The 16,562-nt window shown below is 36.0% G+C and overlaps 1 protein-coding gene across 1 annotated transcript; it reads left to right on the top strand.

The window, feature by feature from the left end:
- Window positions 1-325: 325 nt before the first annotated feature.
- Window positions 326-12,153, top strand: LOC118742886. The gene is made up of 7 exons (XM_036475299.1): window positions 326-735; window positions 7,979-8,100; window positions 8,173-8,922; window positions 9,041-9,253; window positions 9,357-9,770; window positions 9,827-9,989; window positions 11,601-12,153. The coding sequence occupies exons 1-7, from the start codon at window positions 450-452 to the stop codon at window positions 12,074-12,076; spliced, it is 2,424 nt and encodes an 807-aa protein (XP_036331192.1). The 5' UTR covers window positions 326-449; the 3' UTR covers window positions 12,077-12,153.
- The last annotated feature ends 4,409 nt before the right edge of the window (window positions 12,154-16,562 follow it).

Below are 16,562 nucleotides of genomic sequence, written 5' to 3'. Positions count from 1 at the left end.
AGGGATTATTTTATGCTATACTTGGACTGAGTTCAGTTGGCTGGCCTTAAGTGAGGCTAGCTGAAGTGGCAGCGGGGAATGAATTTGTGCGCTTTTTATTGTTGTTTTTTCTGGGTAGTTGTTTTTGTTACTGGTGATTTGGTGTTGTTGAAGACTCACACACACACACACCCTCCCATATATACGCATACATTGAAGCGATTTTATATAATGCGCTCGTATACGTATACGGGCGTAGGTATTTTGAATTTGTATGTATGTATGTATTAACGGCAGAGCGACGACAATCGATACACTGGTCTGAGTCAGTCGTACTTTGGCTTTCGAGCGGTACATGCTGTATTTTACCGTTAAATAGAAGTGATTTGCTTTTTTTCTGCACAGCCAACGGTTTATTGATTTTTCACAGAAATAGTGTTTTAGATTCTATTTAGGCATTTTTGGGTGAAATGACTACGCCCGAGATTGTTGTAAAAACAGAAGTCGATTTCGATTACATTGCGAATTATACGGGTGACGGAGATACACAGAATTCACAAAGTTCACAGAGCGCTGTGTATAACACAAAGCCATCCTGCTGCAACATTGGCGTGCAACACAGCGCTGCACAGCTGGAAACGGGGCGTTCACAATATGGCGTTCATGGAATGCAAGTCGATGGTGATAGCGATCACACGAGCTTAATGAAGTTGTTGAAAGAGTTTGATTTGGAAATACTATTCACAACATTGAAGTGTAAGTTTTCTGTAACTAAGTTAGTAAAGCCATAAGAAAGGGTTCGTAAGTATTTTCATGAAATATATGTACTCAAGTAGCTATCCACAAATAGCCGAAATATAAATTAATATATATATCTACAATAGGGTGGTCTTTAAAATCAAATTAACGATTTTTTTTTTCAGTTTCAACCCCTCAATCGGTAATCAATCAGTTTTAGTCCCGATTGTAGTCAGTTAGTGCGTGTCGCACAGGGGTCAAGCTTGAGATTCCTCCATAGAAACTCATAAATTTTATTTTTATTTTTTTAATTTAATACCCAAAATCGATACTCGCAAAGTCGAAGATATCACATATAAATTTTGGTCCCGATTGGAGTCGGTTAAGACTTCTTCACAGGGTAATCTAAACTTTGACCCCTATGTTATCTTCTACTATAGTAGCAGGGGTTGAGGGTATGATGTAAAAGGGCATACTTCCGAGTAAACTTCTGCCATAAAAAGCTTCTTATGAGGTACAGTGTAGATCTCCCCATTTGTTTCACAACATCAGGCAGCAAAATTCAAATTGGAAGAGAAGCTCGCCCAAACCTGCTGAAAACGCTTAAGCGCCAAATATTCATTCATTTGACTGAAATATGATATACTGTTCCAGCCCCAAATAGCCTAGGATATAAATTTAAAACCATTTAGGGGTTTCACTAAACTGTAAAAGCTCCGAAAACATCGAAAAACTCAAAAATTTTATTAAGGGATCAAGATTTGTATGAAATGAAAAAAAAACACAAGTTTGTTCGATCAAAAAATCTGGTTTGTTTGGTATTACAAAAATAAAGTTTAAAAAAAAAACTGTGCAATCGAGAAAAAACCGGTGGAAACCGGTTTCGAAAAACCGAGTCCATCACCCTATTGCATATGTATTTGTATATACATATGTATATGTACTTATTTATACTATAATGCAGGTAGCAACAAGAGTAGATGCAATGCACGCAGTCCTATGCATAGGTGCTACATGTTGACATATATACATATAAAGTGAAACCTTTACTTGCGGACAACTGCAATGAGCGGACACCTCTCACAATCGGATAGAAGTCCTAGAGCCAAGTTTCATGTGGCGTTACTAAAACAATTTGCCCTACATAAACCGGACACTCCAAAAGTATTTGATTTTTCTGGTCTCATCATCTCTTGTATAAGGAATTGGACGTCTCAGAAATGGAGGAATAAAAAATATCACTGAACAAAAATGGAAAGTAAACATAAAAAAATACCTCTCATAAATGGACACGAGAGCCTTATCTGCGGACAACGCACACATCGCCAGAGTTCAGTAAAAAGTGGCCAAAAGTCAAGTATGGAATTTGATTCACAAATTTTTTTACGATGTACGGATAAACAGAAGTAGTTTAAAAAAAAATTAAGAATAATGTATGAATGCCCCTCGTATTATGATTCACAGCTTGGAAGATAGTTGAGTTGTAAGTTGTTAATTAGCATCGTGGGACACAACTCAACTCAAATCTGAAAACATAGCTGTCTGGCACAAGGACTTAAGTTACATATTATACCTGGAATAAGCTTAGGATCGAAATGGTTTTTGCGTCATTTTATTTCTAATTATATATATGCTTTAGTACTATTATACGCAAATATGCGGCATTTGACTTTAAGTCGTTCATAATTGGTTTTAAACGGACTCATCACTATGAAATTTAAGAACAGGTAAAAGCAGGAGGAGCATCGGTCACACCACGCTGAAATTTTGTGTGGATACCATACTAACACAACTACTTACTATAAGGTAAATATAAATGAATTTGGACTAGGAGCCGTACACCTCTGAAATTTTAAATCAGCTATAACATAGAAACTGATATTTGGCTAACTTATGCTGATGTTAGGGATACTAAGGAAAATTATAGACCAGCAGGAGAACATATCTAAATTTCAGCAGATAAAGTAGAAGATTTGGGGATGAAATAAAGAATCTGCAATTACACATGGAAGTGCTTGAAAACGTGCAAATTACATGCATATATCAGTAACTATGTATGACATTAATCAATGGAAAAATGCTCTACGCCATCACTGAGACCAAATCAATGCAATCTTATCCAATATGTCACGCAACACCAAAACAATTGAATACTATCACAAGCAGCAATAGCAAAACTTAAACTTAACGAAACATATTTTTATAAGTCCGCTGAACTTCTGCTACTGAATCGGAAGCTGAAGAGAATGACCTTGTGGAACTGAATATTACTAAAAGGAACCATCAGGTTAAGGATTAATTTAGGCCTATTTAAGGAGCGAATTTTAGGGGAGTTTACTGATGTCTTAAATTTTTTGGAAGTGATATTCAACAGGCCTTCTGAATTTATAAAACATGATACTAAATTTACCATTTGTCACCTCAAAAACAACCACAAAACAAATTTCAAATAAATAAAACAAATTAAAAAGAAAATATTCCCACCATATTGGATTCAACATTTCTAGTTTTTAATTCCAAGTTTGTCTTTGCAATCAGCGGATACAAAAAACCCTTAGCAATAAGGTTGAAGCTAATCCGATCGATTTTCAACATATCGTTTGCCATTTTGAGTTTCCTTAATTTTATTTCTGAAGAATATATACATACATAGATGTACATTAGTTAACATAGGCTTAAAGTCTTAGTACCAGCATAAGATCGATGTAAAACGTTAACTTCATTCATATCTATTAAAAGCAGTCATTACGTAAAAAAATGTAAAAGTTTACTTTCAGTCTTGTGGTTCAAGTCCCATAACCGGACACTCCCCGTAGGCGGACAAAAAATGTGGAACCTTAAGTGTCCGGTTGTAGGAGGTTTCACTGTATCTGCATATACATTCACTCACATAAGCATACGTATATAGATATCGTCACCTGAAATGCAAAAAAAAAACGTAACAAACACCATCGTTGAAATGCAAACAATCAACTAATAAAAAATTCAAAATTCACTTTTTGGTTTACATATATGATGGATATCATCGAATTACAACTCCCCACATCATTTTATGAAAAATTTTAAAATAGTAGTCACGACTTTTTCCATTTCATTTACGGTGTTGTTAGTCTTTTTGCATTTCAGGTGACGATATGTATCTTCATTTATGTTTTCCAAAATATCTATCTACCTTTTGTAGTTTTTTCTGTCTAATATTCTGTATAACTGGATTTTTTGTTCCATAGGCCTATCCCAAGAATTTATTCATACAAATGTACATACAAGCATATATTCATATGTATGCAGAAAAGCTAAAATCCAAACAGCAGCAAAAAATTCTACTAAAAAAACTAAACAAGAGCGCGTTTATATGTACATACATTCATACTTAAATGCAAACACATGTACATACGTACCTACCTACCTACCTACGCTCACTCATCTAAACTCATTGTTAAATATTGTATGTACATATTTACATCGTTTTTTTTTACCTACTGTCTGGTATTATATACTCCCATTTATGCATGTCAGTATAAACATCCTTACATAAATACATATATGTATGTATGTATGTAAATACATACTCACTGGCTTGCTGACAAAGGCCAGACAAAAATGCCTCATGTTATTGTTTCTTATTTTTTTTGCATTTGCCTTTTCCTTCGGCACGCCGGTTACCTCTCGTCCACAACACCTTACAAAACATACATTCACACACAAATGTTGTCTTGCTACTTTGCTCACTTACTTGTTTGTATGCATTGCGATGAGCGTATGCTCCCTGCTGGTCGCTTAACAATCAAGCGATTTCGTATTATAACTACACGGGTGACGCTGCATGTACGTGGTGCATGGAGGTAGTACAGCTAAATAGCGGCAATTGTAGTCTGTTGAGAGAGCTACAGTGTGCGCATGTCAACTTTTTTGTTTTGGTTCAAAGCCGGTTTTTCGCTATGCCTGACTCTTCTCATTTTTTTTCGTTTGATTCTTTGCATGCATGCGTTTGGGTATCACGAAAACGTGTTGCGCTGGTACGGTCAGCGATGGAGAGCTGTCGCTGGGTAGTATGGCTGGAATTGGACCAGCGTAAACAATAGCATGTGCAACATACACACATAAGTTCATGCGTACGTGCATGCACTTACATATATTTTTGTATTAAAAGAAGTCATCTGATGTGATGTGCGATGTGATATCATTCGATGCAACGTACTATGGTTTTGAGTCGAATATTTTTTTATGCAATTTAAATAAATATACGTTAGAGACATCGTTATGACGCCACCAAACCATTGGACTAACCGCAGACATGCAAGTTCTCGGCATGTGACTGCTTCGATGTTTAAATGACTATTTTTATATTAGTTAAAATCAGGGACCGAGGGCAAAAGGCATAATCAAAACTAAATGTCGTTCTTGGAGTTTTATTCCCAAGAACGCTTAAATCCCAAACCGAAGTGAGAACAAAACTTTCGAGAGTATTTTCTCAAGAACGAAAGTGAGAACAAAACTTTCGAGAATATTCTCAACAGGAAATATATAAGAACAAACCCCAAAGCGAAGAAAATGCGAACAATACTTTCGGGAAGACTGTTAAGAGAACAAAATGTTATAAAAAGTCTTCGGAACGTTTTGGCAAAGAACAAAATTGGCAAAAAAGTCGAAGGTTCGTTCTCTCCAATAATAATTTGGGAACTAAATTCTCAGGAAGTTCTGACATAGAACGAAAAGGAAACAAATAATATCTTAACTATTTGCGACGAATAGAAGTGAGAGCAACATTCTTCACATAGCCCTGCATAAGTTTTAAATGCTTGAATATTAAAACTAATAAAAAAGAACTGAAAGTTAATGATGCAAATTAAGTAAACGAAAGACTTAAGACACGAACTTTTCTTGCATAGAAAATGAAAACTCGTTCTGTAAATAGACAATTCATCCTAATGATAAACGATCTGGTAGTTGACATGATCCAGCTTTCTTATGGCTTAAAATTAATCATCAGGGTTTGTTGGTTGGTTGTAGTGCCTCCCAAGTTATCCTTAGGATTCAATTAGCGCATAGTAGCACCATTTTGTTGCACTCCTCGCGGACAATTATATTCCTCCGTATCCTATCTGTCAAGCATTTGTGCAGTGCAAACAAGCCACTTTGACCCGCTTATAAATTTGTGCATGTCGCTTATTGTTGCATTAGATAAGTCCGCTAAGTCCATCTGGGTTCTCACTGATATAATTTTTCATCCCAATATGCAGACGCAAACCTCATTTTAAATGGTAAGTTTTCAAATCTTTAGTTCGCATTTTGTTCTTTATGGAAACGTTAACGAAAATTAAGTTCTCTTTTCGTTCCATATCAAACTGCTCTCAATAATTTTGTTCCCAATTGGTGCTTTTGCGCGAACGTTGTTGACATTACATTTTGTTCTCGAGCAGAACTGGTTTTTCGAATCTATTGCACGAGAGAAATTCAGTACGTGAGAAGTCGTTATGCAGGGTTATGCGAAAGAGAGTACACTGCCGGAACAAAGTATTGGCACAGCTAATTTTTCACAATATATGCAACAATTTTTATTCTAATATATTTCCCCCAATTTTGTATAAAATTATGGTTCATTCTACAACAAAAACCATAAAAATATAATTCCTAAACTTTGTGCAAAACTCGCGAAAATTGAGCAAAATTTCAACTTTTTAATCAGATTTATTAGAATTTTTTTGATTACGCGGATTGGTAGCCCAATCTATTATGATGATTATTATGATAAAGTACAAGTTCTAAGCAGCTGGGAATTACCGTTGATTTTTCGCAATTTTTTTCACGCAGTTTCTTCCATACAAAATTTGTTTTTCGAAAATACTTTACATGAAAAAATGCAAAACACCTTCAACAAAAAAATTCTCAAAAATCAATGCGATTTTTGACTAACTCTGAAATTGCATACTCAACAAAATTCTAAAAAAATCTGATTAAAAAGTTGAAAATTTGCATGAAAATTTCCTGAATTTGCGCGAGTTTTACATAAAGTTTAGGAACTATATTTTTGTGTTTTTTTTGTTGCAGGATGAACCATATTTTTATACAAAATTGGCGGAAGATTATTAGAATAAAAATTGTTGCATATATTGTGAAAAATTTTCTGTGCCAATACTTTGTTCCGGTAGTGTATTTATACGAACAACCCCTTAAATTTGGAGTAATTATAGGACAAGATACGTGAACTTCCTCCAGTTTTCGTGTGAAAAAATAATCGAACATTTCCCGGAAAATATACATAGTTAACTATATTTAAGAAATGTGGGTTTTCACGTTTAAGGAAAAACTGGAAATTTAAGTATTAAGTACCAGTTTTTATAAATACCAGTACCAGTAATGTATAAATATGTATGTATGTATTTCGTAATATAAGTATTTACAGGTTTTCGTTTGGCTCACAAATGCGCACAGCTGAAATTACAATCACCTTTACCATCGTCATTGCCATTACCATAACAATTACCCTTAAAATTACCATAATCATTATCATTAATATAACCATTACCATTACCATTACCATAACCATCACAATTACCATTGCCATTGCCATTACCATTACCTTAGATACTGCTATTATCATTACTGCTGCCCATACCATTACAATTACGATTATTACCAATACCTTTATCATAAAATTTGGCATGCCCATTACCACTACCATTACTACTGCCATTACCATTACAATTACTATTATCATTGCCATTGCCATTTCCATTACCATAACCATTAACTTAACCATTACCCATTACCATTACATTACCCATTGCCATAATCATTTCCGTTGGCGTTTTCCGAGAAAATTCTTATCTTCTATTGTTTAGTTTTCTCTATTTTTTCAATGCCCGTCGTAACTGTGCTGATGCAATATTTGCAAAGTGAAATTCGTTTCTATGGAGCTTTATTTTTGCCGGTTCGATAAGAAAGATAAAGAGGGAATGTGTGAGAAAGCTTTATAATATATAAATTTGTTTTTAAAGTAAATGTTAAAGATTTATTATTACATTTCTGTTGTTAAAATGTGGAAGAATCGCCTTTGTATACCCAGTAATCTACAAAAAGCTTATTTTATTTATATCCATATACTTGTGTATCCTACAAAGTTCAGCATTATGAAAAGCACCCACATAAAACCATATACATATTTAGGAGCATAAATCAAGTTACTTCGAAATACGTCCTCATACATACATACATATGTACATATTTTGAGAATAACTCATTTCCCCGTTCATTTTTGTAGTGAACGACATCACTTTTCGCAGCTTAAAGTATCTAACCGTTGACGACATAAATGCTGCCATACGACACCTTGGCTATCGAGCCGAGTTTCGAGAAAAACTCTTCGCCTGGCGAAATGAAAAGGTGAATCCGAAATTAACGCTATCAGAATTCGAAGAAAAAATATTCTTGTGTTTTTTTTTCTCTCTCGAACAGTTTCCTACAATAGACAACAATAAACCGATTTTGACAGCCGCCCAACAGTTGGTGGCGCCCACAAATGTAGCAACCAAAAGGACGCCCACTTCAATTGTAGCACCCGCAATATCCGTACAATCACTACAACAACTACAAGCTACACCGAATAGCTTGCAAACAGTCACAGCCAATGCGACCACCAACAATGCCATAGCAACTCCAATCGTCACACCCAGCAATGTTGTCGGTTCTTCCGTCCCTGCTGGGATAACAACCACACCAACAACAGGATCGGCGACCATTATCAAACGCAACATGGCACCAGCTGAGGATTTCCTGAGTATGCTGCCGGGCGTAAGTGGCACAACCGCGCGCATGGGTAATAATATGCCTGCCGTTGTGTTAGAGCCGACATTAGATTCACGCGGCGCATTCAGCTTTATGCCGCAATCGGCCAAAGCACCAAAACGACACTCAATGGCAACGATAAACACGCCAACAACAACCGTAACACCAACAACGACAGCAATCGCAGCGACAATGGCGACAAGAGCTTCGACAAAAACCATAAATGCCGAGCAGAATTTTATGTTGACGATTGGAGGTGTCGCCGGCGAGGGTAGTAGTAATGCAAGTGCAAGTGGAAGTAGAGTTGCAAATGTGAGCGGCAACAGCAGCAGCAACAATGTTGCGGAATTAGGGCATGGTGGGAGCAGCGGAATGGGCTATTCACCTAAGGGGCCATTGATTATGAACTGTGCCAAAGTGGTAGGTGGATAGAAAGGGACGAGCTGGCTTTGAGAGATACTCGTATTTCATGTGCTTTGCTTTTTGATTTGTGCATTCTGCTTTTGTGACTGCATTAATTTCACATGTGTTTTTGTAGGACACGGTGAAGGTGCTGCAGAGCTCACATATCGGCCAACGCATCAACCAATTTTACAACAAAAATGGCTACCTTGAGAATCATCAGCGCAACGAAATTGTACGCCTCATTGTCGCCGATGTGATGCGTCAGGGGGAAACGTTGTGTCCAAAGGATCTGCGTGCAATTTTGAGTGATATCATAACGCTATTTCCCAATGAGCAGGCCGCAGCGGTAAGTACCCGTGGCTGTGTGCTGTACTATTTTGTGTGGAGTGTGGAAAAACCTAATTTATGCTGAAAATTTTTCACTTCTCTCATTTCGGCTATGCCTGCAGGATTACTACTTTATCTACCGTGGCGGCAAGGGCAACCCACTGGGGCGCCTCTATCAACGCTACTCCAATGAGAATGTCAAGCGTCGTCGTATGATACGCCTCAGTGATGATGAGGACTGCAGCACCTATGACGTTGATATGACGCAGCAAATGAGCAGTAGCAGCAATCTAATGGACGATGACGACACCATGTCTACGTATCCACCAGACTTGCCGGGTCAGGTGCCACGCGTTGATGAGATGACTGCGCTGGCATTAAAACAGCTACTCACCACAGATCATTTTAGTTGGGAGGAAGTTTGCGATAAGTGGATACAAACGTGGGCACTGCGGCAGAAGGAATTGCAGCAGAGCGGTTTGGCGGATCTGCTGACCAATTGGTCCAAGTTGGGTGATCCACGTGCAGCAGAGTTGGTATGTACGGTGGTGATTTTGTTTAAGGCATTATTTGAAACGTTTTTTTTTTGCAGTATAAGATCGACTTTCGTCATGTTTACCCAGAAAAGGAAAACCTATTGATTGCCAAATGGGATGAGTATATAAGAAAAGTTACGTCGCAGTTTGATAAGAAACTCAATCAAGATGATTTAAAAAAACTCTACAAGTATTGTAAAATGGGAATGGCCAGCAAAGGTGAGTAGACAAAAAAAAAACGAAAAAACCATTTTCTTTGACCTGTGATATTTAAAAGGGTGCTTGTATACTAACGTTGGGGACGGGACGGTTTGAGCCTTTTTAGAAATTTTTCGTGAGCGTCTAACATGTTTCAGGGGTTGTCCGCGATTTTCGGATTTTCGGGACCAATTCGGGATTTTCAGCACTAATTCGGGATTTTAGGTACTAATTCGGGATTATTATTGTATGCAGCCGCTAGCAGTGTTCAATAGCATTCCGAGATTTTTGGGGAGTTTTTGTGGTTTCCGGAATATTAAGATTAATTCTCGGGGTTGTTGGAACTAATTTAGGATTCTCTGGATTTTTTCAAGGTTTTAGGGATTATTTAGCGATTAACGGGAGTCATTCGGAATTTACAACCAATCTGCGATTTTAAGTACTAATTCGGGATTGCTACAGCGGCTAGCATTTTTTGAAGAGCTTTCATAGGATTTTTCGGTACTTTGCCCGGTTTCAGGCCTAATTAAATATTTTAGGGCCTAATTAATATATTCGGGCTTATCGGAATTAATTTGGGATTTTCGACTTCTTCGAGGTTTTAGCGACTGTTTGGGGAATATTGGAAGCCGTTCGGAATTTATAACTAATTCCGGATTTTGGTTACTATTGCAAACAGCGGATAGCATTTTTTATGGGATTTTCGGAACTGATTTAGGATTCTCGGGGCTTATTCGGGGTTTAGGGATTTTTTGGGGATTATCGAGAGTCATTCGGAATTTGTAACTAGTTCGGGATTTTAGGTACTAATTCGGGATTACTATTGTATAAAGCGGCTAGAATTTTTTTATGGGATTATTCGGACCTTGGTTCTCGACAAATCGCAAGAGCTCTAGAAGAAAAACCGAAAAATATCGAAAAAATCCCGAAAATAAACGAAAAAACAAATACGAAAAATGCTGTTAGTTCTCGAAAATACACAAAGTTTAACATAAAATCCAACATTTTCGAAAGATTGCGAAAAGTAAGACAAATAATATCAGTGTCAACAATAAAGCCACAAAAGTTTCCGAATTTCTTGGAAAAATCAGAGAAAATACTAACGAACGTTAGCAAAAAATTCCGATAAAATCCTGACACAGTCTCGGAAAACCCCTAATGGTTTTACGATATCCCGAAAAAATCTCGATGACTTGAACAAAGGTACCGAAAAGTACCGATACCGAATAATATAAATAAGATAAAAAAAAACTCTTTTAAAGATCCTGAGAAATAAGACCAAAAATATTTCGAAGTACTCAAAAAAAGCCAAACAATTCTTTAAGGAACCCCAACATTTTTCGAAAGGTGAAGATAAACAAGCGGTATCACTAGAAAATTATCGAAAAAGAAAAGTACAAAAAAAAATGAAATTAAAAAAAAAATGAAAATCCGAAAAAACGAACTGCCACGAAAAAATCCGACAAAAATCCGAAAAATCCAAGCAAGGCGAAACATCGTATTTAATTTTTAATTAAAAAAAATTTTAAGCAAACACTACAAATCAAAAAAAAAAAAACAAATTTGTATAACTACTAAAATCTATTTCTACCTACAATTTGCAATTAGCTACTTAAATTCTCTCTTTTTCAGATGAAAAGGACTTCGTCTACGCCGTTGGTCTGACCGCTCTACTGCCTTGCACCAGCCGCTTTAAGGATCACTATGGCAAGCTGAGCATACGCGCCAATCTGACTGACAGTATCGATTCTTTTGTAATGCGTCTTAATTCGCTTGAGTCCTATGAATCCCGCTTGGATTTATATAATCGCAAATATGGGCCAGTGAATCGCACCACGCAGCCATTCTTGGTGGTCATTATGCCCAATGAATGCACCATTTCGAAAATCTATGTGGCATTGGAAAATCATTTCTATTGCATGCAATCATTTTTGCAAGCACTCGATTTATGTTACAAGATTTATCACACCTGCGGTTTGAAGTATCCCACAATGTGCGAGAATGTTTGGACATTTATTCAGCGATTTTTCTATGATATGACTGTGCCATGGGAGGCGAGAAATGCGAATTTGGTTTCGTTGATGGTCTCTTTAACAATGCGAAATTGAGCGAGAGGAGAGAAATTATATTTATTACGTTATTTTAGGTTGAATAAAATTTTTTATGAAATTTTTTTCAATAAATGTTATGGTATTTAAACTGAATTGTTTTAATCTAAATTTAAATTTTTTTAAGTAGGTATTTTTGTGTGACAGCTCTAAATTTAATGATTGCATCACCATTTTGAGGATTTACTTCACCGCATTCGTTAAAAAAATGAATAAAGTTGCCATCTGTCTGAAATTAAATACATAGAAAAGAGGAAGTCTTCAACAATGAAAATTTTTCCGCTGTGTTGTCCAGTAAATAATGAATTTTAGGTTAGGCAACGAATCTGGAAATTTCAGGTCAAAATTCCAGGCCGAGATGTCTGGTCAGACAGATTAAAGATAGAGGGCAGAGCAGTTGCGGGTGTCTTTGGACTTGCACCAAACTCTTCTATTACAGTGGTTACTTAGTCCACGATCTTTTTGACCGAGGTACTAGAAATCTCAATTTGTGACAAACTGAACCTAGAGAAGGGTTTAAAAGGCGCGTTTTTAGTTATCTTTTCACTAATGACTAATTTAGCCAAATGCTCCTCTGTGCTATTTAGTTTCCTTATAAGGAATTCTATTGGCATTCATGACGCATCGAGCCAATATTGTAGTTACAAGATCATAGAAGGGAATAGGCCCCACTTAACCCAACGCAGACGGCAGTTTTCTGCAAAGAAGGCCTTGAAATTGAATTTTTAAAGGGAAGGCCTTCCGGATCGCGAATCGTTCGCCAAAAATAGAACCCCATGTCCTGCTTGGGACTAAAGAAAATGGAGAAGATTTAAGGCCCATTTACTTTGCACGCTTTAACATTATACCTATTTGAGTACTTATATTTCAATCACACACTCGTATTGTTTCTCAATAGAAATTGCAGCTGAATGGAATTGTAAAGTAACTAAAGAGGTAGAGAAATACATATGTCAGGAATACGGAAAAGTTTCTAAGTACAGAGCATATGGAGCGTCCCTCCAGTTTGACGTTAGAAACAGGCAGCCAAGTTGAGAAAGTGCAGCAACCAACAACAGCAAAAAAGTAGAGATTAAGGACAAAAAAAATATATAAGGCAAATATGAGAAAAGTTAAGTAAAAAAGAAAAAGTATAAACATCGAAAAAGTTCAATAAATAAAAAATGAAAATGGAAAAAATATGAAATAAATAAAATGATAAAAAGCAAGCGCGAAACCAACTCAAAGTTTATACATACATACATGTGTTCATATATTTATTTATGCTTCCCCAAAAAAAAAACATGCAGCTAGGAAAACAAACGGGCAATACTTGCAGCAGCGAGTAGGAACAATAAAAAGTTACCCATCAAAAAAATCTACAGAACGAATTTTATATCAGGTGTAACGTATTTATTTATATACGTATTGCCTTTCCATATTTTGAAAAAGTTCTGCCTGCAGCTGAAAAGTGCAGTCAACAAAGCGAGTGACAATATGGCAAATAATAACATGAAAAAAAATAAAGTGAATAGCGGGAAGTATAAATGTGCAAAAGTGCAACCTTCATAGATACATCTAAACATTAAGTGTAGAAGTCAATAAGCAGCAAGTTGGAGGTAGAATGTTGCATTTTATGCCACATTTGTGCAACAGCCACAACTTAAATAACAAATATGTATGTATATGAATGAATATGCAAACGTATGTGCGCACAAATAAAACTTATAGCTTGGCAGTTTTTTTTTTGCTCTACTTATGGACACACATCGGCGCGCAGAGTAAGTGGTTGGCGAAAGTGGAAAGCATGGTATGGCAAGCAAGTGCAAGTTAAATACATATAATGTAGAATAGTAGGCATGTAAGGAAAATGCAAATATATTACTTATACAGCATCATCGTTGTAAACATAAACATTTTATCAACATTTAGTTTGCCTTATGAGCACAATGAAATGAGATTAGGTTGCTTGGTATTGAGGTCAGACAGACAGAAGTTCGGCAATATAACAAAAGTTGCAGTTGCTGAAATTCAATTTCCACTCTCACCAATATACATACATAAATGCATTAGCCATATGAATTTTTTTGAATTATGAATGATGAAAAACCAACAAAAATGTTGTCAGGATGTGGTACAAAATGTTCCCGCAGGGAACTATGGGAAAGAAGAAAATTTATACTGAATCAATTTTAAAATTTATCAGACTGTTAAAATTATAAACGACAAATTTTCCGAACATTTTATCAGCCTGTTAAAATTTAAAATTACAAAATTTTGTTCGGAAAACTTGTCATTTTAAAATTGTGCAATTTTAAATTATAACAGGCTGATAAATTTTAAAATCGATTGGTGGAACTGGGGATTAGGGTTTATTTAAACACATCCGGCGTCCTTGCTATCAAATATCGAATGTTTCTTTATCCTGCTAACTATTTACAATTTGGTGTCCTACGCGGTCATGCCTTAGAGTTAGACCCATAACCCTGTCACTAATGGTATAGACACAAAACACCTTATGTCCAGTTTACAATAACTTAACTTAATGCATAGTGCGGGTATACTACATTGTCTTAAAGTACTGAATAAATACATATGTACCCACATACATATACAGTGGCGGTCAAAAATGGATGAATGGTATTTCGTTTTTAATATTTACAATATTTTTATACCCGAGCGCACATGTGCACAAGGGTATATTAATTTTGTTCACATAACGGTTGTTTGTAACAGCCAAAACGAATCGAGATAGATATAGACAAATGTATACATAAATGATAAGGATGAAAAAAGAAATCGATTAAGACATGTCTGTCTGTCCGTCCGTCTGTCCGTCTGTCCGTCTGTCCGTGTACACGATAACTCGAGCAAAAATTTAGATATCTCAACGAAATTTGGTATGTAGGTTTCCCTTAATCCAAGGTAGGTTGGTGTTGAGAATGGGCGAAATCGGACTTTAACCACGCCCACTTCCCATATAACGGTAATTTCCAGAAATACGAAACCTGCGATATTTTAGTAACTACTGAAGATAATTCACTCAAAATTGATATTTACAATAATTTTTAGACGAAAAATAAGAATATTATAAATTTTTGGAAAATGGGCGCAGCCACGCCCACTTATGGTTACATGTGTATATCTTGGTAACCGCTGCACCAATTTCTTCCAAACTTGGCACAGTTGTTGGCCTTCGCACAACATACCAAATGGCCGAAAATTTTTAAAATCGGACAATAGCCACGACCACATCCCATATAACGGTAATTTAGAGACATACAAAATCTTCGATAAATCAGTAAATATTGAAGCTAATTTATTCAAAATTGATGCTTGCAACAATTCTTTACCAAGAAATACGTTTATTGTAAAATTTTGGAAAATGGGCGTGGCACCGCCCACTTATGATCACATATAAGTATATCGGTAACCGTTCTACCAATTTGTACCAAACTCGGCGTGGTTATTGTGCTTGCCACATATAAGCAAAACGTTGAAAATTATTGAAATCGGACTAAAATAACAGCCGCTTCTCATATAACGGTAAATTTCAGAAATGCTTGAAACTTCAATATTTCGAAATTGAAGGACGCTAATTTACTCAAAATTGATACACCCCGGCTTACCATCTAGCGGAAGGTTTCGGAAAGGTGAAAAAACATATATTTAATACTTGCGCCGGGTATTTAATGTTAGGCTCCGCCCGAACTTAGACTTTCTTACTTGTTTAAGCTAAAATTTGTTCAATATTTTTTATAAACATATGGTTCGTGCCATAACAAAACTGTATAAATCGCGCTTTCAAACTTTATACAGAACTTAGAAAAATACCACAAATTTTTATTTAAATTTCGAGCTTTTTACGCAGAATTTTTAAAAAATTTTTGGGTATGCAGTTAAAAGGCTTATAAAATTCTTGTAAAACTCGTGCAAGTTTTGACCGGCTCAAAAATCGCATTGGTTTTATATATATATGTATATATATATATTTTTTTTGTTGACGGCGTTTGGCACTTTTTAGCATACAATACAATTTTTTTGATTTTTCATCATTCCTCATCCTCTCTTCATAAGATGGTTTATAAAAAAAAAAGTCTTGTAGCTAATGCGCAAATGATCCAAGCCACTTGGGGTTATTTCTGGCTGAAGAAGTGAAAGTGTTTGCATGGCCCTGATAAAAAATTCTGTTAATCCCTAAATTTAAACTGGACTAATTTGAATGATTATATATAACATACAATAAGCTTATTTATACGACTACCATGGCCATGCTAAACTGAATACACTTCTTCAATAAAGTTGCTCATACCACATGAAGCATAACTTTGGAATTGATAATAAATTGCACTTTCTGCATGTGTTGTAGTAACATTGAACCACAAGATGCATTTTGAAGTTTTCTAGCAGCATTTTCATTCGATTTTCGCGAAGAAACCCCTTGAATGTACTAAACGTGCGCTCGACGTGAGTTGATACTTTCATATTATCAGGAACAAGGGCTTAT

Source organism: Rhagoletis pomonella, unplaced genomic scaffold (genome assembly GCF_013731165.1).
Source record: "Rhagoletis pomonella isolate Grant_MI unplaced genomic scaffold, Rhpom_1.0 Rhpom_scaffold_00007, whole genome shotgun sequence".
Classification (NCBI taxonomy): domain Eukaryota; kingdom Metazoa; phylum Arthropoda; class Insecta; order Diptera; family Tephritidae; genus Rhagoletis; species Rhagoletis pomonella.
Note: the sequence above shows the minus strand (reverse complement) of the source record. Positions and strands in the feature narration are given on the sequence as shown.

Bases quoted from the DNA above. Each gene is read 5' to 3' on its own strand.
- LOC118742886 (XM_036475299.1), top strand. From the start codon at position 450: ATGACTACGCCCGAGATTGTTGTAAAAACAGAAGTCGATTTCGATTAC. The intron at 9,254-9,356 runs GTAAGTACCCGT...CTATGCCTGCAG, and splicing joins CCAATGAGCAGGCCGCAGCG to GATTACTACTTTATCTACCG. The intron at 9,990-11,600 runs GTGAGTAGACAA...TCTCTTTTTCAG, and splicing joins AATGGGAATGGCCAGCAAAG to ATGAAAAGGACTTCGTCTAC.